Source organism: Apostichopus japonicus, chromosome 6, assembly GCF_037975245.1.
Source record: "Apostichopus japonicus isolate 1M-3 chromosome 6, ASM3797524v1, whole genome shotgun sequence".
NCBI lineage: Eukaryota > Metazoa > Echinodermata > Holothuroidea > Aspidochirotida > Stichopodidae > Apostichopus > Apostichopus japonicus.
In genome coordinates, this window is record NC_092566.1 from 16,299,348 (window position 1) to 16,326,580 (window position 27,233).

A 27,233-nucleotide genomic window follows, 5' to 3' on the forward strand; every position below is an offset into this window, starting at 1 on the left:
GCAAGATGTTTCACCAAATCAGAGCTAGCATTTTTCATTACAGTTGGCAGAAACCTTCCCCGTTGGGAGGCGACTCCTGGATATGGGAGTCTGGGGCTCCTCGCCTTAGAAACAAAAGAAGTGAATTGGTGCATTTCGAGGCATGTTTAGACAATATATTAGGTCTATAACTAGCTCTAAGCGCTCGGTTGTGCTACTAAGTATCTTTCTTGTGTGTGAGGTTGAAAAAGATTGTATACCCCGTAGCAGTGGTCTATTTTTTTCTTCGGCTGAATGTAACCGCCCCCATCACCCCTTTCTGAACCATGTCGCTCGACTGACGATGGGTACGATGGAGTCACGCCAATACACTAAGCTAAATCCTTGTTACATTCTTGCAATGCGCAGTAACAGAACCATAGCCTACTAATAATTTCTCGGTACTTCATAAGGGGTACATTACAATAGCATATAACGCATAGTACATATGAATAAAGAATTTTGAATCGAATGGACATCGCCAAGCTATTGCACATCAGTGTAAATATGTCTGTTGGTGTGCAATGACCTTGGCCTTTTGAGAGTGTGCAACTAATTCTTTATAAACGCGACGAACACGCGTCCTGTAAGTGAACCATAACAAGTTAGGCTATATGCAGAGGTTAGGCTTGTGGTTTAGTGCAGGCGTTAACTATGCTTATAAAGTATCAAATGGTTAAATGAGAAATGACTTAACAACGATAAATAGGTGTGATAAACTCGAAACTTATATGCTGCATCCGTAGATTCGCGGTTTTCACAAACCCGTCAATCAAGTGTCGTGTGTCATCGATGAATATAGATGAACATAGATGAAAGGAAGGAAATGTTTTGTTTTTCCTGCAAAGTGGGATTGTATTTGATACTTTTAAAAGTGGATGTGTCCTCGCACACACATACACACCTGTTCTTTGGCATTACATGACCTTTACAACCCCTGCAGAGAGAGCTTCGAAGCATACTATATTTCATGGTTTAAATAATTCATTGTTTTACAACGTCTTTTGGACTCTGTCTGAAGATTATGTTAAACCTCAAGGGAGACAACTTAACACATACTTAAGATTCGTACCCATGTGCCCTGTGCTTTTATTAGTGATTGCATATATATGTCAATGCATTTGTCGATGCATTTATCAATGTGCATATGTGATTAAAGTTTGTTAAATTTCTTTTTCGAAAGAAATTACAATGTTAAATTTCTATAGATTACGATTGAAGTGTTCGCTATCTTTGACATGTAAAGCAGAGGTATGAACTACTGCCCCGAAGACACTTTCACTTACCAATAACCATTGAACCCGTTAACCGACGGAAACCGCGAAGGTTGTACGTGTACTGTACCAGGGAGTTGTTATGGAAAAACTCCCTGACTGTACACTGATACACGGCAGCATTGCATGCAAGTCATTTCAACGGTAAAATGAGACCAATTTAGTATATTGTTGACCCACGTAAACTTTATCGAAAGTATATTTGTGTCTGATGAAAATATTGGCTAACTGTCAATAAAGCTGAATTGTTACTTTGATGCTGACAATGCGGTGATATATATCGAGAAATAGCATAACTTACTGTACAGCGAAGCCTTTGACCTGAAAAAGAAATATAAAAAGAAAAGCATACTAATGCAATTGCATTAGTATGCTTTCCATTGACGATGGTCCACGTTATGTACGAACAAGAAGATAAGACCCAGGCTTAAGCCTGGGTCGTATCTTCTTGTTCGTACATAACGTGGACCATCGTCGATGAACACGAAAGACAAGCCTTCCTTAATTCGCCCTTTGAAAGTAAATTGCCGAATTGCACTAAATGCCACAAAGAGTGAGAAATCATTCTTGAAAGGCCAAGGAAAACTATAATGATTCCGGTCGTGACGTCAAGCAAGTTTCTTTGTATTGATAATCTATCAGGAGTATGTTCGTTGCATGGATCAGCGAAAGTGGCGTCGCACAATATAGGTAAAAGAATAAAGAATGTTCCTATTTCATGTTGATGACTCGGAAAGGTATCTGTCAGAATTTTTACATGAAGTGCATGCATGACGCTCAAATGACCTTTATGTAGTTGTGCATGATTTCTTCCGTCATCCAAGTTGGTTTGTAGGTCCTATATTCAATTTACAAAAACCAAAAGACGGAAAAATGTAGATTGCTTCACTGTTGATTAAATGAAATATGATGAGGATAATTTAAAGGTAACCAATCACTATCGTCAACAGAATCATGCAAGTTTTTAATGTTAAAAGAACATATGCAAAATATGGTTGTAGGAAAGAGAAAATCAGACCTAGCTGTTGAGACGTATGTGCGTGAACACGTAGCCTGCACGTCTACAAAGACATTCCTGAGGGTGTTCCTTACCTATAGATAGACCATTAAACAAACATTGCTAGTGCATACACGATGCAGACTGGCTTAAATACCACTCCCACTTTCTTTTAGTGAAATTACCCTTGAAATATAACAGGCTCATCAAAGTAGAACACTTATGTTAAATACGAATTTCTCAAAGAATAGCAATCTTTCGCTTTTAATGCCCAATCACAATGGTGCCGAAACTAATGGGTTCCACGCACAGTGGTGTTACTTTACAGTACAGAAAAATATTATCTTGACCTAAATCACACACGAACTGGTGTGCAATCTGACAGGGAACTGATTTAACAACACACCGGAATATTAAGTAAGGCGCTAACAACATTGCACAGACATATTATATATAGTTTGAGCGTTTACGTGGATGTCAATATCTTCTGTAAAGTGCTTGATATGTGCTTGGCCTCAACTTCTTATTCGAAGTAGGTATACTCCCAAATCGAGGTTCAGCAACTTCAGCCACTGCTTTTAAACCTGATAACTATTTAATATATGAAAACCCAGCAATTTCTCTCAAATTGATTTGAGACTTTTAATCGATTAAATGATTTCTTGGTTGATCTAAATGGGACTTATGTATTTACGGATTTGTCGTTATGTCAATATGAGATTTTAACAGACTTGCAGTATAGTAGCACAACAGCATGAGTATTCCCCTTTATTGCGTGCAAGTGCGGAGTACAACGCTCCAAGCGCGAGTGTAGGTGTACTTAAGTTTGCATTAGTATCTATATTAGATTCTTAAAATCTACGAGGGCGAAAATAAGTACAGACAACTGTGCTAGAAAGTACGGAATTGCTACCGTCTGCGATACAGTCCACATCATTACAAAGGAATACGAAACTTCGTTGTCAATTGCAATTGTTTTAGGCTTCCATCATTCAATTCTCATGGCTTTATTAGTTAAAACTATAGAAAAGGTGAGTAACCTTTACACAGTAAAAACTGATTGTGTTATATTTTCTTAACATGTGTTACATTTATGACAAGTTGCTACTGAGGACTCACAAACACATAATACTAAACACACAACATGCATAATGATTGACTGAACTAACCAGACTACTCTAAAGGTTTCGCCAATAATTCCATCCACATTTTAACAGAACGTGGATGACACTTTACTGCAAAATAATTAGAATCTACAATTTTTACAATGTATAATGACTAGTCAAACATAAGGACAGTTGTTTAGACTCCAAACTAGTCATTAGTTGAAACAGCCTTCAAGTAATGAATTCGTCTGTTAGTAATTTTTTTCGCCACAGTAGCATCTGCTGACAGGTCTAGCATGTGTTACGGTATTATAACACACTTCAGTTTACACTGGTTGACGGTTATCTCTTATTCACTGCAGTACAAACTTATTAAGCCATGTGCTTTGGCTGCACAGTAGCATTTTCTGACAGGTCTAACATGTGTTACGGTGTTATAGCAAACTTCAATTTATACTGATTAACGGTTGTCTCTTATTCACAGAATACAAACTGATCAAGCCATGTACATTGGGTGAACAGTAGCATCTGCTGAAAAGTCTAACATGTGTTACGGTGTTAAACACACTTCAGTTTATACTGAGAAACGGTTGAATCTTCTTCACAGTACAAACTGATCAAGCTATGTACATTGGGTGCACAGTAGCATCTGCTGACAGGTCTAACATGTTTTACGGTGTTATAACACACTTCAGTTTATACTGAATAAAAAATAACGGTTGTATCTTATTCAAAGTACAAACTGATCAAGCCATGTGGTACATTGGGTGCCTCCATGCATCATGGCCTACTGTTTGTTATCGTTTTTATACCCTGATAGTCGAAAAGTTCGTGATATTTGTTTTCATTTGTGATTTTATGGGTCTGAAGTTATCATAAATTCATCTATTAATATGCATCTCCTTCCGGGCACCTTTCTTTCAACAAGTGATTCTCATCTTTAGGTACTTAATAGAGTTTATATTCAATAAACATTTCGCCGAGTAGACGATAGGTTAGAATGATGGCGTCTTCATTTGTGGTGCAAATAGGAAGAGCTGATAGATCTTAATCTTGCACAAGTGTCACCTTGTGAATGCTATGCATCCGCTCTAATGTTTATTTATTACCAATTCAGTTTGCCTATATAACATAAACTTTGATTTTCAATATCTATATTTAATAAAAAGGGTATCAGAATCAAAGTCAAATGTACTTTTATTAGAACTATTCAAATCTTAATGAATATTATTTTAGTATCTCGTTTATGCTTTAAATAGCTCAATATTTTATGTCCTAAATTAGACATGTCATCTAAGTGTGTCTCAATGATAGATATATATATATATATTTGAAAAAGCTTATATGTAGAGAGTATTATATTTAAAGGGGCCACTGATTTGAACCTTGGAAACGATCCACAACACAAGCTTACATACGTACTAAAATTAAATTACTTCAAGGATGCAACGAGATGCGTGCATAAACACATGGATGGTATTTTCATGTATAATATACTGTCCTGTGTCCTACCAGGTGAAAGACAAAAAAATCTCATGCATGGTTGATTTTGCCGCGAAGGTAACTTCTTTATTATACTGTCAAATATAGTTGAAAATATACCCGTTTGAATGGCTGTTGGCTTAGTGTTATAAAATATATGTCTCGAGTGTTTGAAGCATCTCTTAATTTTCCAAAAACGCAACTTAAGTATCTTCGTTTTGTTTCCTACAATATCTTGGAAAAACCTACATGAATGCGATTGATATTTGACAACCGTCTGTAACTTTCACCCAGAAAGCGAAGAAACAAAAGCACCAATAAAACATAACTAGTGAGTCGATAAGTATATATGACGGTCACATCTCTGAATAATTTTGGATGATAAGAGAAATCGCAAGGCTCATAATTGCAAAATGATGTAATTAATCAGGACATGTCACATTGCCAACTTTTCATCTTTATTACTTATGACGTTAAAGAGTTGTAATGTATATTTTTAACGCTAAGCTGAATATCTTATTTTCAAGTTAACCTTTGTTTGAGATGCATTGCTTAATATTGTCAATCTGTTTTCTTTGCACATGGCTGTGTTTGGAGTGCTAAAACGTTGTTTCTCTTTTCTCCTCCAATTTCACAACCATGGTTGTTATTTCAACATCGCAGGCAGGAAATCTACTATTAAATGACACTTCTTTGTTATGTTTCATCTCACCTTTCATTATTGTATCTCTCCTTTCATATTTGCAGTAATGGTTTCTTGGATGTACTTGGCATTATTCATCGCCTTGATGTTAAACGAGGTTACTGCGGAACGTCATGTTGCCCATATCAGCATCCAGGGCCTACGAGCCACAGTTGACTTCGTTCCCTTGGAAGCACAAGTAAATATCACAGTTACACTGAATTGTGAGAATTGTGTTGCCAGTGGGGATACCTTTCTATGGAGTATCCATGAATACCCGATGTTATATGACAGAGATATGCCCTGTTCAGAAGATAATATTGGACCAATGTTTTCCGAGGGTGGTGGTTCACTCAGCAATACGCATGGACTCTTAACTGGAACAGCGCTTAATGATGGCCCGCAATCGTTTTTAAATAGTGATGTGTCGTTTGAAGGGATGAACTCAATATCAGGAAGAGCTTTGCTGTTTGAAAAGTCAACAGGGTCTGTTAGATACTGTGCTTCCATAATTCCCGTCGGTGAAATGCTAACTGCAGTGTCAACTTTTCAATATCCAGTGGCAGGAACAGTAACATTTCGTCAGCAAATCGGTCAAGCTGTAACACTAGGCACTTCCATATATGTTGATCTAGATATAATATCATCTCCGCAAACCATCAGAAACCTTGACTGGCAAATAAGAAGTAACAGTGGTATTACAGTCGACATGGACCTTGAACAACAATGTGAGGCTGTGGACGATGAACCAGTGTATGATCTTTCGACAAAGTTTGGTTCTCTTATCATAAGAACAGTTTCTAACCATCAAGCGTATTACTTTTTCGACCCCGATCTTTCGTTAGAAGGTGACAACTCTGTCGTAGATATGTCACTAGTACTCTCGTATCCAAATGGTTCCCTAGCTACCTGTAACAAGATAAACACTTTGGCACCCAGAAGTGTTCAAACTAAGATCAGTGCAAAGAACATAACTGGCGTCATATCCTTTAGCCAAAGATCTCCTTGGGATTATACCTCAGTGAACGTTGAACTTGCCAATTTAAGATCGCTGATAGGAGGGTATCATGTTCATGAGTACCCGATACCACTTCGGTACTTTGCAGACGATAATCTTGCTAGTAGTGACGCTGTTGCAGGCCATTTCAATCCATATGGAGTAACCGACTTCCCCAATGCAACTGTAGGTACCGAAGATCAATACGAGATAGGGGATATTAGCAATAAGTTCGGCTTTCTAACCAACAAGGAAACTATAGCGGAGGTATACACAGATTGGAACATGCCACTGTTCGGGACCAACAGCATTGCCGGACGATCGATTGTGCTTCATCTCTCCGAAGACGGCTCTCGGTATGCTTATGGTCAAATTAGCTATCCAACTGAAAACATAAAAACGGTGGTGGTGGATTTCCAAGCCCCAGTTACTGGTAGCATCGTTATGAAGCAAGATCAGAACGACCCTCTCTCGGAGACGACCGTATTTGTCGATATCGCAAATGTTGATGGAACGTCAACGGTTGAACACAACTGGCATGTACACATGTACAAAATAAACAACGACTACATTGCCGAGACTGGAAGATGCAATGCTAACGGTGGCCATTACAATCCGTTTAAAGTCGATTTAGACGATGGGTACTCCGACTGTTCCCCTTCGAATCCTCGACGATGTGAAGCGGGTGATTTCTCTGGCAAACATGGTAACTTGAATATTGCGTCAATGTTGCATACTAGCGACGGAAAGTTCTTCTTTACTGATGTCCAATTACCTTTATCAGGAATCTACTCAATCGATGAACGATCAGTAGTCATTCACGTTGTCGATGCTGGAGCTGGGCGTCTTGCATGTCAGAACACTTTCGGGATTCTTAAGAAAACCGTAAGCACCACGACATGGTCTGATACGGCAATCTTAGGGTCCATTGTATTCGACCAGGAAGGACTAAACGACCCAACCAGTGTATCAGTCGAAATTTCTGGCCTATCAAACATGGCGAATGGATGGCATGTCCATGTCCTACCCGTGCCTTATGGAGAAGAAAATGAATGTAGTTTAACGCTAGGACATTTTAACCCTTTCAACATCATGGGTAGCCCTCCATCTAGTACTTTAGATTTGTATGAAGTAGGTGATCTCAGTGGTAAATTCGTAACATTAGAAGACAGGACAGAACTTTCAGAAACTTTTGTAGATCAAACAATCACTCTCCGAGGTCCTCACAGCATCGACGCCCGGTCTATAGTGGTTCATCGAAATGATGCTGTAGGTTCGAGATGGTCTTGTTCCACTTTGAAAGAAGTACTACATCCTTTGTCGTTTGGTGTGACAGCAATTGCTGTTTTTCAAAACGATGCCGTCTCAGGAACTGTCACATTCGTAAGTAATTTGAGATAAAAAGATTACCGAAAGTTCGTTCAAACCAGTATATACCGTAAGATGAACAGCAGACTGACCGTCAAAGAATCGTTTGTTAGTTAATTATGCACTAAACGATCCACTATGTAGGAAGGATTTCAGCTACAAGCTACAGCCTCAGCTACATGACCACATGGTTTGCAACCTTGCATAGCGCATCTTTTCAACAATGTTGACTGGTTTTTAATATCTAATTGCATCGCATTATTCTGTCCGTGAATTTTGTTTGCGCTCGCATTGTTTCTTTTTAGTTACAGCATGGCAGCCGTCTTTGAATTTCGATACCATAAGAAATGATTTCAACTGTATAGTCCCTTTTGGACACTTGGACGTTCATCAAGTTCCAACATATATTTATATATAAATTTAGATTTATATATATGACGGTTGTAAGAATCACGTAAAAATTAATGGCGAAACATGATTCGAGTTCACGAGTCGTCCCCGAAATTTTGTAGTGAACAGATTTGAAAGTGAATTAAGTATTCAAATCACTGTGCATGCCTTGTCGTCTTACACCGTTCAATTTTAGTATAATCTTTATTCTTTTTTCTTCTTCTCGGCATTCTTTTATCTTCCAGCGTCAAACTCACCAAGGAAACGACTACTTAGCGGATACAATTATCGATGCTGCACTCGACTTGTCTGATTCAGTAAGTCATGAGATGTTTCGTCAGACTATCGATTTATAAATTGACGACAATTCTTTTCGTTGTTATAACATGTCAAAATGCACATTTGCTGCCCGATCTCTGCTGACGGGCGCGGGGAAATTTCTGGGTTAATGTCTCACAGAAGATGTGTCCCTCTTCATGATCCACAGGTATCGGAGGAAGTTAGCAGTTGGAGTGTTCTGGATGCAACTGATGTATCAGATTGTAACTACGGCAGTCAAGTGTATGACCCTTTTAACATTCAGGTATGTTGTATAATAAGGGCATGGCATTACAATCAAAAGGGTGGAAAATTAGCTTGTCAATAGGAAGTGACTGTGAAATACGAGGAATGGTTGTAATGTCCCAGTCGTATTATCAATAATATCGACTTTTTTTGTTTTGAAGGTTGTACGATTTCAGTTGTTATGTAAAAGAGGTAGTAGCTATGCTTGATGGGCTTGATATTTCGCGTGAATAAAGCGTGACGTTTAATAACGGTAATACTGTCATCAGTGTGATGGTGAATGGACATAGCCCTATGTTCTGTTACAATGCACTGAGCAGAAAGTGATACTCAACCTTTATCAGTGACAGTTGCGTCGATACAAAGCAAATTCGGTTTAGTAAAATTACAAATTTATCTTCACGCTGAGCCGCAAAGTCAGGTTTGATTATATATGTTATTGTGTAACATGATATAAACACTATGCTATTTATGCTTATACAAGTTAATGTGTAACATGTATCGAACACTGCGGCTATCGATCATATCGATAATATCGATCATTCGGTTGTTTGCTCCCAATGTCTGCTGAAATAACTCTATATTGAATGTATGATTATCTGACGGTGTCCATGCCCCCTTGCTTACATTAGGCTTAAAGGTGAATGCATTTTGCACACTGGCCCAATGTTAACGATTATGCTATATAAAGACGTGTGATTGAAATTCAGGTCTCATAGAAACCGTCCGTGAGAAAATAAACTTTGAAAACTCCTATACTGCAAGATTGATTGTGATAGCTGCTCAGTAAGTAGTGCTTTAAGGTAATGCGAGGCGTGGAGCAACAGCAGCGGCCGAATTAGATTATTCTACTATATGAATAGTCTGTGACGTAGTGATTAAAGTTTGACATTGATATGTCGAAATACCATTCTGTCACTCTTGATATTTCGCCCAATCTTGAAAATGGTATTAAGGAATTAAATTCGGTTTTCAAGTTTTATAGACGCAGAGCATTTAACATTTTCACCATAAAAAACCCCCAAAACGAAAACAAAGCAGTTGTGGTATTTCTGTGCTGAATGAAGTTCAAAATATTACATACTAATTTTGTCACTTTAATACATACTTTTTTAGTGCCTTTCGAATATGATCTTTCGTTTTTTTTTTTCAAAACCAGAGATTGACTTTTCTTGCCAAACTTTATAGCCATGTTTTGAAAATTGTCAGTGTTAATGTTCTCAGCGCGTGCTCTTCAAGTTTTTATTATTGAATTTGATTACTAAAATCCTTCACTGAAAAAAAGTCCACATTTGCGACCGTGACTATACCCCGTTTCTAAGAAGAAATTGATTTAGCCTTCGGTCATTTTCTTTGGACGCGACCTTTTTCAAAGAGTTATTTCCATTCTCAACTTCTCTCTCTGTCCTCCGGGATATTTTCGTCATATCACTTAAAAGGAAAATGACTTTAAATTTAGAAATTGAAAAACGCTTTGTATACCTTTCAAAACGAATTTCATTTATTACTTGGGAATCATCTAATTTTCACGAGATCAATTGTTTTCTCTGTCATGTTTTCCCAGGACGATGCGGCAAAATGTAGCTTGGCCAGACAGGGACAATGTATTATGGGTAATCTTGGAGGGAGACATGGAGTTATACCAGACGGTGGCGCTATTTTCACCGACACTAACTTGCCACTGATTGGTCAATTGCCAAGTAGGTTGTTTGATAGTCTTTGTTTTATATGTGTGACTCATCAACTGTGCCACGAGCAATATTGTCTCCATAGAGAAGGACATTTCTTAGGGGACCTGGTCAGCATTATAAGGTCTTATTTCGCTCCATTTGGCATGTAATATTGACAACATTCCATTTGTTATGGACACCTTTAAGTAAAACGCAAAGCTAATTTACAAAGTCTTCTCTGTTGTAAATCAGACAAGAAAACTTTGGAAAAGTAAAATCAAATAAAATGAACAAAAAGGATGGAAAATGCAACACCAGAAAGATTGAAGTCGCGCAATCACTAAAAGCGATATTGGACAAAAGTAGCTGGTCTTCAAAATGTTAAGATTCGGAAGGAAAAAGAAGTAGGCGTTGACCCGGAAGTGGGTTCAATGGGGTGTAGTGTTGAAACGTTACCAAGTCTGACAGGTAAGGTTGATCGGAAAGTGTCCGAATTGAGCCAAGACAAGTGTGAGGTATAGCGTTGGTCGTAATTTCTTTTAAAAAATGGTGGTTATAGGTTTCTAAGGTTTTTTTTGTAGAACTCTGAGAACCTTAATTATTGGAATAAATAATTGATTCACATTTCATTAGATCTATGCTCCCTCGTTATCTATCCCGTTCCTTTTCGATTGCCACTCTGATCTAGAGGATAATCAACATACCACCCACAGCCTTTAATATACATGACTGTATGTGCAATTTCATTATGAATGTCTCATTGACAACCTCTGAAGACATGTACGTATATAAGCGCACTCATGAGAAGGCTTACATCAGCGGCGATAGAATTCCAAAATATTTCATTTCTAAATATGTAGACATAATGAGAACTAAGACGCCGTCCTCTGACTTATTTCTGTTTCCCCCCTTGAGGTAAATCCGTTTATAGGGTTTAACTTTAAGTGCACTGAACTAACATCCTATATTGAATAAGGAAGAGTTTAAAGATATAACCATTAGGTTATCATACCTGCCTCTCTAACGAATAGAAATACTTTAATTTTCCTTCTTGGGGAGATTGTAAATGTCGCTTGCCTGTTAAAGGTGACTTCGTGAGATGCATCCTTTCTCATCACATGGTGACGGTAAGCTCGTAAGAAAGTTAAAAAACAACTACATCATCACGCGAACGTATGCGAAATAAAAAAAAAACCTGTATAGTGTTTTCTGTAGTTCGTGGTTCTTTAATTCCGTTAGTATTTAGGAGGCATTTCGTTATTCGTAGAGGTCAAGAAGTCTATATTTTATCATTAAATGTCTAGACGACAATACTCACCTAATTGAAAGTTCTACTACCATGATGCAATAGTTTTTATTTAATCTCAGATGTTGCGGAGGTTTCAATTTTACTATGATACGAAGTTGTTGAGCAAAGAAAAATTCCACTATGAGTCTGCGGGTAAACAGGTGGTAATATTTTAAACATAGGTGACCATTATTTGTTCTTTTTTTGCATAGCATATTTGCATATTTGGAAAAATGGTGATGACTTGTGTGAAAGTACACAAAATATTAACCGGACTAGTGAGAAGAGGGGTGGGGCAGCGAAATGTCGGTATGCCGGGAATAATGCCTAGCTATAATAAACAGCATTTACGGTCAAGACTGCGGATAACAGTATCACAGCTGAAATGGTATCGCAAAAACAGACAATAGAGAAACAAGCAGGGACAGGAAAAGGTATAGCCTACCTGTACTTTCAAGTTCACCGTAACGTCGTCTATTTTATTGATAGAATTAATAACGACTTATTTTTTTTTATCGAATTTATAAACGAGTCGTAAACCTGTAGGGCGTGCCGAAAGATATCATATGAGCTCCGTATATCTATCTTGACACATTCCAGAATTTCTTTTTTACGATTATTATGGGCTGAGAATTCCAAAATATGATTGTCAAATTCATGAACTAAAATTTGTTATGTATAAAGTTCAAATTGTGGCAGAGATCATGGGATGAGCAGGAAATGGTGTGTGTGTGTGGAAGGTGTGGCGGGGGGGGGGGGGGATGGGGTTCAGAAGACTTAGGAAATACGATTTCATTGCCTATCTAGAAGTGGTAGGCTTTGCTACGTAATTATGTAATACTTTTCACAGTTGCTAAAACATCTGCCATACATAAATTAGTTATTAAATATAGAAATAATAAAAAAAAATGTTTAATTGTTCAGATAATATATTAACAACCTTGCAGCAAAGCGACAAATTCCTTCGATCTAACGAGTGAGGAAGTCAACACTGTGCTGTAAAATGCAAACAAAACTGATAATTGATCAAATGCCATTAATTTAACAATTTGCATCGCAATGATAACTTTGATAAGTTAATAATATTTCAATACAATTCAACCTTTTTTTTTCAAATTACGCACAGAAAATCATCATTTCAAAACTGTTGAGAAATGATAAAGTTTTGATTAGTCAATTAATCTCGTCTATTCAACATTTTTTAACAAAAATGATTAATTACGAACTGATGGGAAAGTCATTATTTCAAAATTTTGCAGAACAGTTCGACGTCACCTCCCAAGATCCATACATATGTCATACAATAGCATGTCGTTGTTGTGAGCCGTGTAATCTATAGATCTAGTATTGATCAACATAACAACCTTGATTGTTTATACATGAAAAGTTTCATACATGAAACGTTGACTGAATACACTGTCATCCTTCTAATTCGTAAAGTATTTCGTGTTGCAGTGAGTATCCGGCTTCGCGTGACGGGACCTCTTAGGGTCTGGGTTGCGTTTCCTTGCATAAACCCAGGGAGGTTTTAATGCATCCCTTGGTGGTTATATTTCAAAGTTAACTGTAAAGTAATACGTTGTGAAGCTACATACATTCAACTCCAATAATAACATACCGTTCACAGCAAATCGTGATAATCCTTATAACGCTTCGAAAAATATTTTGACCGATTCCCTGGATTATGTGTATGATATACAGGTATACAACTAAAACTATTACTGTTTTCATGTTTGGAAGCAATCAAACTGTCACGTATTTTGTCGTAATAATATACAATGTATGTCATAAGGTCAAAGTCATTTTGCATGTTGGATGTAACAAAACAATGTTCGTAGTGGAATGCAGTACATTTTTCGACAGTTCGATAGCCTTTGAGAGAAAGCAAACGTTGCTATCCAGACTACGTTGGTTATTGTCAGATATATCCTGTGCTTGACATTTTCAGTTCGAGCAAAATTCAAAAAAATACAAAAGTCATTATATTGTAGTAATATTTCCGAACAGTTGTTAGGATAAGACCTCACTTACTGTCTTAAAGAGCTCTGTTCGTTATAATAGTGCATTTGGAGGCAAACGTTCGACAAACAAATGAAAATCAAAATCGTTTCAATCGCACTAGTAATAACATAGCAAATAACTTTAATGAAATATAAAATCATTACGAGATGGTTCAGTATTACTAATTAATGTGGCTTCAAGAATGCACGTCTCCAAAGTGTTCGCAGTAATTGAATATTATTGAATATTAATTTAATAGACTTTAAACATGACGGTTCAGTTGCCGCACTGTATAAGGTATGAGGGAAATGTGTAATGAACTGACACGCTGTTAGTAACATATTCATCACGCATGTTCTACTAGTTACGACGATGTTGCAACTAAATAAACCCAATTAAGGTCACAAACGTCTCCCAGATCGTGGTATACAGGTTTATATGGAAAGGAAGTTCGATTCTATCGAATCATATGCTTTGCATAAAGGAATCACGTGGTCGCTATCTGAAACAACTCGGTTTGATTTCTTAACTCGTAGGTAACGCCGGTCTTATGTGTGCGTGTGTTTGTTCAATTCTCTATTTTGATCACATTTTCTTTAGACATCGGAAGAATCTTAAGACTGGAGGTCGGCGGCGAAGTTTATTGCTCTCAAGTGCAACCAATCGAAGAACAAGGAAAACGTATTACCTGGTCCTTCCCTTCGTCGGTGGAATTTGATCCGTAAGTTGGATGATGGAATTTATTTATTGCACAGTTATATTAAATCCGTGGTAAAAGTGGTAAAAGTCGCACAAAATATAATTAAATGCCAGGGCATATATGATTTAATTCGCTCCTTCCTTACCTGTCTCCAACTCCAACTCTGCACTTTCCCATCTACTAGACTACACATTGGAAAGTTGTTAGCACTGCGCCCTCGTTCCCTATATGTACTCTACCAGTTAGTTAATCTGAACTTACAACCAACAATTGTTGTCATCATGTTATGAGGATCATTTATGGCCGACCATTTCTTTGTTCTGGTTGGGCGTAATTCTGCAGAGTTTTAGGGGCAACGTACACATCATTGATGGTATATGTATACAACACGGTAAGCCAAGAACTGCATATATTAGGGTTGCAGTGAGTTCGCGCTTGTAATTCTAGCATAGATGCCTATATTCGGACTCGGTATAATAGATTTGTACTCGTAAACTTACACGAAACATGTTCCTGGGAATTATTTGACTTGCTATGCAATCTTACTATGCAAGACTAAGACCTCGTTATTGCGCTAAGAATACCTTGTACTCGTACTCATACCAAGGGGAATTCTATTTGTGCTCTTACTCCTATACGGTGTACTCGCAGTACAAGTCTGCTGCATAAACTTGCATAGTCTGCTACATAGATAAAACCTATGTCTCGTAAACTTACTCAAAGCCAGCTACGTCTCTATATAGCTTCAGACATCACACATCACTACCCGTAAAAGTGTGTGTACGAATTATCTGCGTTTAAATCCGTGATGGAAATTTCGAAAGTTCAATAGCACGTAACATCAGAAGGTGAGGCCTGTTTGTTATCAGTTCATATCGTCTCGTCTTTCCATTCTAATCATTAAAACAACCAAACATGCTAAACTCTGTCAAGGTTTCCCCCAAAATTGACAAGATCGATTTCATTCTTGTTTCCAACAAACCGTAAGACGTGTGACTCGCTAAGCAGAATACTCATCACACTTCGAAAGAAACACAATTAATATTGCATTTGTAACACAAGTGTCGCTCCCCTCAACACTAGTATACATAGATATATATTTATATATATACAGGGGGAATACGACAGTTGTAGGAAAAAAACGAGAAGAAAATTGAATTGAGGCCTGGCGAATTTGTCGCGTAACTACCAAACGAAAAGGGGGGTATGAATTACCTTGGATGACGAAAACGATATCAAGGCTAGAGACACGAACATGTCGTCCTAAGATTATTATATTGGATTAGTGTTGAGTTTCGATGAGAAGTGAATTAGTTTAGTAGACAGTAATTGGAAATTCAGAAGAAAAAAAGACAAAAGATAAATTTAAAAACCAAAAAAGCCTGAATACCACATCAGATCACAATGACATGCATGGGTCACTTTCTAGGCTCTGCTTGGAGAGTAATAGGTGTACAAATATTGAACACTTAAATGTTTAAAAACCCGGTTGTATCAATGGCAAATCTGGATTACCGGTACTTTGTCTGATAAATTCGCCTTCCTTCATAGCCCTCGTAGGCACCGACGATAAAGGAAACTAATAAAACTCTATGATATCCTGGATAGCCTCAATTAACTTTCAGACTTACAATATTGGTCCGCGTGTGCCTCGGAGTCATGTTGACAAAACTTATTTGGCGACATGCACATCCATAACCAAAACCTTTTATTGAAGAGATTTTGTTTGTTCTGGAAATGCTGGATAATATATTGGAAATTATAGGTTAAATTCGTCAAGTTTACAGCAAAACTTAGAAAAAAACCTACCTATTAGCGATGCAACAAAAGTGTAATCCAGTTCAATCAAGAAAAGTTCAACATGAAACTTCCAACCACCCCCCCCCCCATCCACCATCAAGTTGCTGTTCAACAATTTAGCTGTACCAATCTAGGAACATTAATACTTTAACAGACAACAACATGTGCTGGGATTTCTCAACCTGTTGAAGTTTATAGTTAATAAATTTGGTATTTGATTGACCGGAACAATCTCTTAGATCGGATCTCTACGAAGTTAAAGAGACTGGGCTCATATAACTCATAAAACGCAAGATATTTGTATCATGCAATATTTGCTGTTGCTTGCAAAAGTAACTTCTCCCAAGCAGCAAACACATCTTTATTTTAGGAAACTTAAAATAAATGCTTTAGTAAGCAAACGGACAGAATTATTAAACAGAATTACGGAAATATGGTAAAAATAACTGAAGTACATGTTTAAGTCATGTGTAGTATATAGAATAGGGTGGTGAGGATAATATTAAAGCTGTATTTTGTGTGAGGTCTCAACTATTATGAGTCACTATGACCAAGCCATGCTTTGTTTAACCATAATTCGGCACACCTCAACCTATATAATAACAATATTAAAGTGGTTATGCAAGTATAAATGCAGTTGCTATATACTTATGAAATAAACTAGTCAAACCAATACAGTTAAAATATTTTGAGCCAAAGAAACCGAATGTGATCTTCACATTTTTGTTCCATTGGCACGACAATCCTGTTCTGAGCAGAAGGTTTCAATCTTTTGATACCACAGCCTATTTTCCTGTTTTAATTCTTTTCTACGCTACTCTCAACATCATAACTTCGAAATAGCTATTTGCAAGGGATGGACAAATTACTTCAAAAAATATTTGTCAGGATGGGACATTACACAGAGAGGCTAATGAGCTTGGTGATTTCCATAACTCTGTTTAATGTAAAAGTGTGCTCTTTCCATCCTAAACGATATTGTGCACATCTGTTATTGCGTCATGACATTTATATATAAACTGATTCTCTCTCAGAGATTCAAAATACATTACGAAACTGTCACACAGAGCTCATTTATGAAAGATCCTGTGCAGAAACATTAGGTTGTTTGTGCTCGGTAATCGTTTTCATGTTCAAAAACAGTACATGGAACCGGTGAATGTTTCATTTTGTCACGTATAAATCTGTAAAGGTGCAGTCCATCATAACAAGGTTTTTTTTCTTATTATTTATTTCAATCTGTTTTATCTGACTGGTCTTTATAAAGGATTCAAAATTCTGTTCCTAAGGACGTGGTTGTTTGATTAATTCACGGTCAAATTACATTAGAGAATACTTCATCTTCCATTATTATCCCGATAATGGATATTTTCCCAAACAACCAGATATTGAAACATATGCAAACAAAGATTCCAATTTTCCTTTGCCATACTCTGTAGTATTATACCGTTCCGTTTGTTTTCGGGCAGCTAAACCTTTACGTATCGTGAAAGATAATGTGGGTAGGCAATTGTTTTATTTTTTTGTTTGAAGAAAATCACGTTTTGTTTTCTTAATTTGTTGGTGTTAATGGAGCTAGCATTAAAAGGAGATGGATCCCGACTCTTTCGTTAAATTTTTAGAATAAACTTTTCCCTTTGGATATAATTGAAAAAACCGCTCAACCATTTCATCTCTATAATGTCAGTAGATAATTTTGTTTATGTTGCATCATAGAAATGACAATAAAGCTGTTGGAAAATTAAATCAGTTTGTTTACTACTTTTGTAGTGTATACACTTTACTTGATATTGATGAATATTCATACGAAGTGGGCAATCCACTAGAAATGCATTTTCCATAATTCAATTGTAATTGATACATATCTATGTATATATATATTCTTATATTTTGTGTGTGAGTCACGTGACTTTTCCACATTAAGGCGAAGTTTCAAGCAATAATTACCTCCTCCATGAATTGTTTTAGCATTATCTGCTTGAAACTTTCTGTACATTTACTAAAATGCAACTTAGAATGAACTTTAACGATATCATAATTAAAACGGTATCATAATTAACGATATCATAATAAGATATCATAACAGCAAAGTAGTGACGTCTGATATCGGTTGTACCATAAACATGTTTCCGACAACGAAGGGGACAGGTGGAAGGGGGGGGGGGCGCGACAAGGCCCCTGATAATATTGATAGCGGTGATAATCATGTGGGCGTGGTGTCTCTACAGCCGCACGCTCCCTTTACCACTGAAAATAGTTTGTCTCCTGCGGAAAAAGAAACGTCTCCGAGTTGTGGTCCCTGATAGTGTGTCACTCACTATCTTACCGAATGCGCTGACTTGACTTACGGAGTTCAAAACACATGTAGTTTGTGGTTAGCTTCATGCAGGGATCCGTTTGCCTTGTTACATAAAAATGTTGTGTAATCGAACTTTGGAATACACTGTGGCAAGATTGTTAATCGGAGAGGACCTGAACCTTAATCCTTATACTTCTATAGGTCATTCTTTCACCGCTTATCAGTGGATTGTTTATTTGTGATGTAAATAATGATACAGCTATTACATTATCCATTCGCAGTAGCAATGTCTCGAATGAAGTTAAAGCAGTTCACTGTGTTAAAGAAATATAGGTCAGATTTCTCATTACAAACACAGAAATGTGAGATATATAATAATTCGTCCACTTCTTTTTGTTTTGTCGTTTATTTTGCTTTGGTTCATCTTGCATTTTAACATCATTTTACCAGTTAGTGATTTTCGAGGTTTCATTCGAAATGAAACAAACGTATTTCCTATGCGAAATTGAATATGAATTCTTTCTTTTTGTGTTCACAGATATGAATTCCGGTTGGCGATCAGCACCGGCGTCGATGGAGTTGAGATGTGGCAGATAGTTGTACCTGAGTCTGAGACTAACGACCATCCTACCATTGAAGGATGCCAGTCTGTCGATTTCTGGGTCATTGGTAAGTCAGAACCATTAAATAGGATTGCTTATGTTTTTAAAAATAGGATTCTTAACAACGCTGAATATACACGTGTTGTTGCAGACCAAATAAGTAGCCTCACACATCATCCTATGCAACACCCAGCCATGCTAAAATGCCGGTACGTCCACCTGCGGCAGGGCCCGGAGGTACAAGCCCCGAAGGAATAAAACCACTCTTCCGCTGAAACCGGTTGCCAGAGGAATCTCGCCAGGAAATGCCTGAGAGTGCCAACCCCGGGCGTATATAGAGGTGCCAAATATCATAAGTTGTTCACGCAAGGCCATAATCGTTGTTGGGCTTTGGTGAATGTGGACGTTCCTTCGAGGTCCATTTTGGTGCACCGGAGCCCTGCTGCTCCTTGCTCCTTGCTACGTCACTTACAATAGATTCGACACATTCCAATCTACCACTCAGCTTCTATTAACCAAAGCGATAGATGCAAGCTGAATCTCATGAATTGTATCTAATTAGAACATCACCAACCACAGAAGGACATAATTTACAAGTGCTGTCCATATCAAGTGACGAACTAGCCCTTAGTTTGTGGCGATCACTTTTCTTTGCTGCCAGTCAAACGTAACTGTACCTTCCCGTACCGTACATCGAGGCACGCCTCTCCAGGTTTCATTCAATACAAACCGGCAAACGCAATTTCAAGAGAGTGGCATATACTAACCCCTGTCCAACATAGGCATTCCTTAGCTTAAAACATTGTTTTAGAAATTGGTATAGCTGCACATGTCTCTATACGAAGCCACATACACGTTCTTGCATCATTAACATTTAACTCCACTCTCAGCAAATTAATCTGTTTCACCTTTCTGTTCTATTTTAAACAGGTGAGGATGTTGATCAGTTGGCCGAAAACATTGACGAAGCAACTGATCTCGGGGAATACAACCCTGTCCAGTGTCTCGGTAAGACATCCAAGCTCGGTTGCTTGAATAAAATATTGAAGAAATTAATGAGTAAAGTAGCCAAACTGCCTTTGAAAGTATCTTCCTGTAAAGGAAACTATCCGTTTAATGTTTCTTAAAGTGTGACTTTTCAACAAATGTGAGAGAAGAAACGACACGTTGATAGAATGTATATGAATTGAGTCCATACTCTGCTTATGTCTCAACGTCAGTATGATTTCTTTGGGTTAATATTAGTTTGAAGCAAACTATTCTGATCTGTATTTGTGTTCTCATGATGCCTGATAGAATATTTAAACTTATTCTAAAACAAATCATTTCCTAAAGTTAGCGAAATAACAAAAACAATTATAAACTGTCGAATAAGTCAAGGTGGTCATACTTCATTCAGTTCGGTTGAAATATATAGCCAACTACTCTAAATAGAGTACAATAACATTATGTATAGTTTAAACATAATTTTGCCGTCGTTCACATGCAAGTCCAAAGTCAAGACTGTTGGTCGATATTTTCGTTTTCGTTGACAAAAATACTACAATATGGCTGCTTTAGTACAAACTTCGTTACAATCCGAAACTCAGTACAAAATTGAAGCAAGTCCGACCCATCTCGTTAGCGATACCTGAGGTTCTTTACCAGTATCTTCGGTTTCACTGAACCAAAATCGCCTTAAATGAATACTGTTATGCGGTTGATGTTAACACAGTTAGCATACAATTTGAAAGTACAGAGCAACCAGTTGGGACAATGTTTTCTATACTTTAGTGTCTAGTCCCGTTTCAAAGCACTGGTGTTGTCAGTGCGAACAGTATGAATATCATGTTTCTATCAGATCAAGGTTTGGAACTGTTTGTACTGTCAATACCAGTGCTTTGAGAGCGTGATATTGGTGTACAGTTTAGCGAGGTATTAGCATTAGGAAATTGTCCCAACTGGCTGTACAGAGGACCGTTGAACTAAATATTCATATATGTAATATACATATTCATGTCGTTGAGAATAGTAACAAGTTAGTTTGATCCATTATTTAGTTCCTTTATGAACACATTTAATGCCAAACGAAGGCAATCGAAACACATTTAGTTAGATTAGTAAGAGTTATCTAAAAAAGAAAAGATGATTTTCCTTGCGAGTTAGTTTAAAGGTTTCTTATAGACTTATTAAATTTACAAAAGTGATTACTAGAGGTTCATGGTTAGTTCTCTTAGTTAAATGAAGTTTAGTGATGATCGGTTTCTTTCTCTTAGATTAATAAAGTTTAACTGATAACAGGTAAATTTAACTTTGTTTACATATACTTTGGTTGATAACAAAAGCAAAAGTTAGAAAGAAAACAAAATACAAACAACGTTTTAGCAAGTACAAAAAAGAAGACGAAAATTTACATAATATCTCATTAAATTGAAAAAGAAATGTCTGAAAATAGATTTAAGAAAAACTGAGGCAGCCTCATCTCCCCTATTATTGCGAAAAAAAAGAAGAAAAAAAGAGTAAATTAAATCACTGTTGTTGATTTGAGTATTTTTCATTTAAACGTGAAAGATATTGGTTATGTATATCAATATTTCACGTGGGTTTGGTGAGATTGAAGGAAGAAATTTATTCATATTAACTCAAATTTATACAATTCATATTTAAATTTGTGGAAGACATATATTATAAGGTGATTCTTTTCGAAGTTTCCAAGTTGTATTGATTTTGTCCTTTTCAGTATTTACTTTGACTTAAATTTATTTACCCACAGGCAATTTCAGTCCTCCTAGGGCAATTCCAATCAAACCGTTCTTTTTGGGTTGATTCAAAAGTTTGTACTAGTTACTTTTTCAATTTCCCAAAGAAGAAATAAAACACATGTAGTGTTTGCTGGGCTATTCCAATCATTCAGTGTTACGGGTACTTGGTGACGGTGGGCTGATTGGTAATGCTGTTTTTCTCTCTCTCGAATATTCCGATGAATTAAGTGATACATTATTTGTATTGAGCCAAGATTAATTCAACTGTCTGCATATGTATTCACATGAGCTCTTAGGGTTTAACGAGCATCATGGGTATCGGAATCTTCTCAATTTGGCTGAATGGATCTTCTTTGCAAAGCCCTTTCGCTTCTCTGCACATGATGTATAACGCCAGGACTGTCGGTACTACTTCCTTGCCATTTTTTTTTGCTGGTTTGTTGTCATTGTAAATGTCTGTTTCGTTTTGTACTTTTCTCCTTTAATTTCATAACCCTTTCAGCTATTTCTGTCATTGCTGCCTTCTAGGACTTACTCTTTGTTTTTTAAAGATCTGCCAGGAAAATAACATATAAACATCATATGTTATTAACAGTTTTCGTGATTCAACAGCACGTATATAAGCTTTAGCATGACGAGTGGAGGTTTCATTAAATATAACGAAGTTGATCTTACGAAAAGTTTCGTCATTTTACGTTTTACAAGTCGATGTGTTACTCACTGACAGGATATTAAGTGTCTGGATGACAAAATGTTTTATGATCAAGTATATCTCTTTTATAAACCTTCGATTTGATGACGAAATCGAGGATGGCGTATAAATTGATCTGTTGCGATCTTACTTTTGGAATAATTTGTAGGTTTATTAAAGTTGTCAAATTCATCAAACAGCTGTTCACGTGCCATCATTGTAAAGTCACTTTCTTCCACATTCATGAAAGGTTAGAGTAAATAAGTCGAAAGTCACTTGGATCTTAGCCTGGACTGAACATTCCAAAGGTATAACATTTCAAGGAAACATCATCAAGAACGTTATTACTATAGCAACAAATAACTGCCTTGGCAACATCACAGACCACGTAATGTAATGTTCGTGGAACATATTAAGAGTTTAGCCAATCAAAAACGGTTACATTCAATCAACCAACTCCTTCGAGATATGAACCAGATATTGAGATGAAATTTTCAACTAGCAGTTGTCGAAATTTTTTCTCTTTAAGAAAAATTCTTTATTATCTGATACCGGAATAACCCTTAAATGTGCGTTTCGGTTACATTTGGTTTTAAGAAATATGAGTCTGCAAATGAGAATGTTCGATAAACTAACTTTCCTTTTTTTTTGTTTCTTTTCTAATTTGGCAGAAATTGAACCAACCACTCCAACACCGAATCATGCAAGCACCATTAAAGCATACACCGTTCGCTCTTGTCTGTCTTTCGTTATTTCTTTTATTGTTTTCTTTCATGTAACAATACGTGCACATTAATTTTATAATTAATATATCATACAAAAGTCTTTCAAAGTCACTATACCTTTGGTGAATTCGTACCAAAATTAGTCATATCTAATGATTAATAAATATTCAATTTTGTTTTTAGCAAGTTTCATTGTATATTTCATAACCGTTTTTTCAAGGATGAAACTTGATTTTCATAAAAAATCTATTATTTCCCACCGTACTCTGTAGTCTATTAACAGCCGCTTTAAAATGGAGATTGTGAATATTGAAATACCATAGACCTACATGCAACTGTAAAATATGGGGAAAAAATTATGTAAATTTCTCGTATAGAATTTACGTTCAACACCTAACGTTTAATGGTGTATTTTTGCTTTTTATGGGGGAGCTGGTGAGGGGGGGGGGGGGGCGTTTGGTCGTTATCTTTAGCAAGCGAACCACTCAAAATAAGTGGACAACTGATGAAGCTATGAAACCCTCGTAGAAGGTGCATAATCAAATACGCTATAAAAGCGATTGGCAAATATTTTACCTGATACAGGGTACGGTTATGTATCCAAACAGGCTTGGGTAAAGTATTGCCATAGTTAGACAAGTGAAATGCAGACAATTGTGACCAAGTTATCAATTTAACTGGTCAAACGTTCGTAATTTTCCTTGGTTTGGGGCAAATATTTAAATCTGGGGGATGAAAACCTAACTATCTAGTGTTCCGGTAAAATATTTTTTTCTCAAATAATATAGAGTTACAGAAATTAATTAATTCGATAAGATGAGATCCTCTACACATCGGATGGGAGTTCAAAAGTTCGATTTTTTTTTTCCAAAGCCGCATGATAAAAACTTGATTACATAAACTGCTGTGAGAGTTTAGTATAGGCTACTAGGAAACTAAAGTTATAAAGCTCAACTTAAGAGGCATGCTATTATTTGCAGGAAATATAAAATACTCAAGGGAGAATAGTAAACGTGATTTCAAACAATTACCAAAACTGCAGGGAAAAATAAACATACAAAAAGCAACAATAAAAGGTTCCTTTATTCAGTATAACAATACAGTGGTTCATTGTTATATTTGTGTAATTGAGATTTTGTAATTATTCAATTGGAGTCTTCATTTCGTCGTCCAGACTCTCTTTTACACAGGCTACTGAAACCAAATTCCGACAAATTTCCAAGATTTTTCTTTTGTTCTTCAAACTTCAAAATTGCCTGGTAAACGGGAAACTGAAAACGATTTAGCAGCAAAAAATGAGCAAACTAAATATTAGTCAGATATCTCAAAGAACTAATTATAGCAATAATATACTGGAAATTGGAATATCCCCTTACGAAGCAATAACACCTAACAAATTATTTGAACGTGGTTCTATCGATCATTTTGTGCCCCTAGCAACTATTTGTGGTTTTGGCTTAAAAGTTCTATTCATGATGCTGCATGACGTAAGACTGCACTGTTGCTTGACATTGCATTCTCATCATGATAACCAGTGGAAATTTGAACTTAAAGTCGTTCAAAACCATGCAGATGTAAATATCACATATTTTCCCCAATTAAATTGGTAGTTAGTTCTCATGATAAGCTTCTGTTTTTGTATGAAAGTCAGTAGTGTATGCCGACTAAGCTAGACCAGAACAATTACAGTTGATCTCCATTCTACCATGAAGAAAAAAATCGTTCTCCCGGATCCGAAGGTATTATTAACTATCATTTAGAGGAATTGATGTAACAGGAAGAAGAAAATTCTCAACGCCTTCAATTTATATAACTTCCTTGTTTGCCTTTTTGTCGCAGCTGGTTTCTTTCTTCTTTTTTTTGATCATTTTTTTTTTTGCATTTTGGAAATTAGTTGACTCTCGAACTGGTCCTGTAAATACTTTGATATTGTCCTACAAGTGTCCCCGCGTATGGGTTGATTGGGCTGTAAAATAAAAGTCGTCGGTTGGGGGATATTTTGTTGCATTAGCCTGGGCCGTGAGGGTAAATGTTGAAAACTGATGCCATTCTGCGGGACCCCTTTAATTAACCTTCGTGAAATCACTATCATCTTATTCAAAATTGACAGCTGCCATCATTGAATGCGGATCGAAGTTAATTATGTAAGGATCTATCTTGTATATTTCCCTGCATTTTTGATACATTATGGAACTCATTGAAGCCATGATGTTGGACTATTGTATTATACCCCTGCCTGTTGTTATTAAGTTGGTTACCCTATTTCAACAGGGATTCCTTACTTTCTTTAACGTAAGGTGATAAGGGAATATCAATAACATAACGGACGAATCTTGGTTTATTACATCTGGATATTACTTGGTTCATCAGATTGTGCAAAATGTGTGCCACATTGTATCAAAATGTTATTTTTTTCAGATCAATCCAATTGAATGGTTTTCCGGCCAGATTCTTTAATGTTGTCTCACTGGGTACAAAAACATTACATAACGATATCGATATATGTACCGAAAATCATATCATCAAATCATCACCGAAAATTACTTGAAAGAGTTGTCAAATACTAATATAATTCAAAGTCAAAAGGAGTAAAATGTACATTACAGATGCAGAATGGAAATGACAACATTACAGTACTTAATAATCCAGATAATATTCACGCTGTGATGTAGCTTCGCTAAGGGAAATTAAGTATGAAGCAAATCTAAGTTTGAAAAATAAATGGGTTACGAAAACTTTGCAGAAGATACTAATTCCTTGTAAGGGTGATTACAAGTATGTATAATTGTATTGTTTGATTTAATAAAGTCTGCAAAATAAGTACAAAATCAAATTCCGGACGTTTGGATACGATTTTGATTAGTTAGATACGATAGGAATCATTATAAAAACAATCCATACCGAACACAATATAAGTGAAGACTCCTACGAAATATTTCGTGAGTATCTTGTATAAGGTTAACAAGAGTCATTTATCTGGTTAAGTAAGAAAACAGGCATTTCATAGTAACAAAAGAATACATATTAAAAAAAAAGTTGTATACGATATTGCTTTTCTATTACCGTTATATACATTTCTCTATTAAATAAAGATAGAAGGCTGCATAATATTGTGTATTATCATTATTATTATTATTATTATTATTATTATTCTGCTGTCTGTTTTTGTTTTGGTGACAACATGCGTTAAAGCTTCACTAACATTTCCCAGTAAATGAGGACAGGACAGGTGGGGCGTAGAAGAGTTGGCAAAATGTTTCTAACATCGTCAACTGAATGAATCGATATGGTAGCATACCCTACGACGTCTTTTTACAGAGAGCTACGTGAAGTAACGTCAAATCCACACCGAAAAACAGCAATGCTGAATCATTAAAATTCATGTTTCCATGCTATATGGACTATTTCACTTGCAATCTTTCCAAACCAGACACGGTATAATGTAAAGAAAAAAACGTTAACATGCATGGAATAGATGCATAATTGCAATAAACACATTACAAGACAATCGTATGTAGTCGGCAATGTATCAATGTAGTCGGCAATATCATACACGAGTTCGCAAATACGTTTTGAATTACAACAGGGTCATACCACATGGATAAAATGATACACTTTAGATAAATTTAAAGGAGATAAAACTTGGAAAATTCCCAAAGTTTTAAATTCCATCATCTACGCAGTACATTTTCAAAATCAAACTTTTTATACGTCACTTATGGACAATGTTTATGAAAATAAAAGCATTCGTTTCTATACTAGTATCAATAGTCGTTTTCAATTGTACATGCACATCCTTAGTGTCCATGTAAAAATCCTGTCAAGCAGTAAACTAGCA

At 36.4% G+C, this 27,233-nt stretch overlaps 1 protein-coding gene across 4 annotated transcripts in view; it reads left to right on the forward strand.

The window, feature by feature from the left end:
* The window catches only part of LOC139969116 (uncharacterized), a 66,187-nt gene extending 39,684 nt beyond the window's left edge, over positions 1–26,503 (forward strand). For 3 of the 4 annotated variants that reach the window (XM_071973909.1, XM_071973911.1, XM_071973910.1), the window contains exons 2-9: positions 5,625–7,939; positions 8,560–8,631; positions 8,802–8,897; positions 10,443–10,578; positions 14,438–14,558; positions 19,175–19,305; positions 20,169–20,246; positions 23,342–26,503. In XM_071973909.1, coding sequence (XP_071830010.1) covers positions 5,625–7,939; positions 8,560–8,631; positions 8,802–8,897; positions 10,443–10,578; positions 14,438–14,558; positions 19,175–19,305; positions 20,169–20,246; positions 23,342–23,466 — 3,074 coding nt within the window. In that variant the 3' untranslated portion in view covers positions 23,467–26,503. Of the gene's footprint in view, positions 1–5,624; positions 7,940–8,559; positions 8,632–8,801; positions 8,898–10,442; positions 10,579–14,437; positions 14,559–19,174; positions 19,306–20,168; positions 20,247–21,990; positions 22,051–23,341 lie in introns of all 4 variants that reach the window. The other variant, XM_071973912.1, reaches the window with a different exon arrangement.
* The last annotated feature ends 730 nt before the right edge of the window (positions 26,504–27,233 follow it).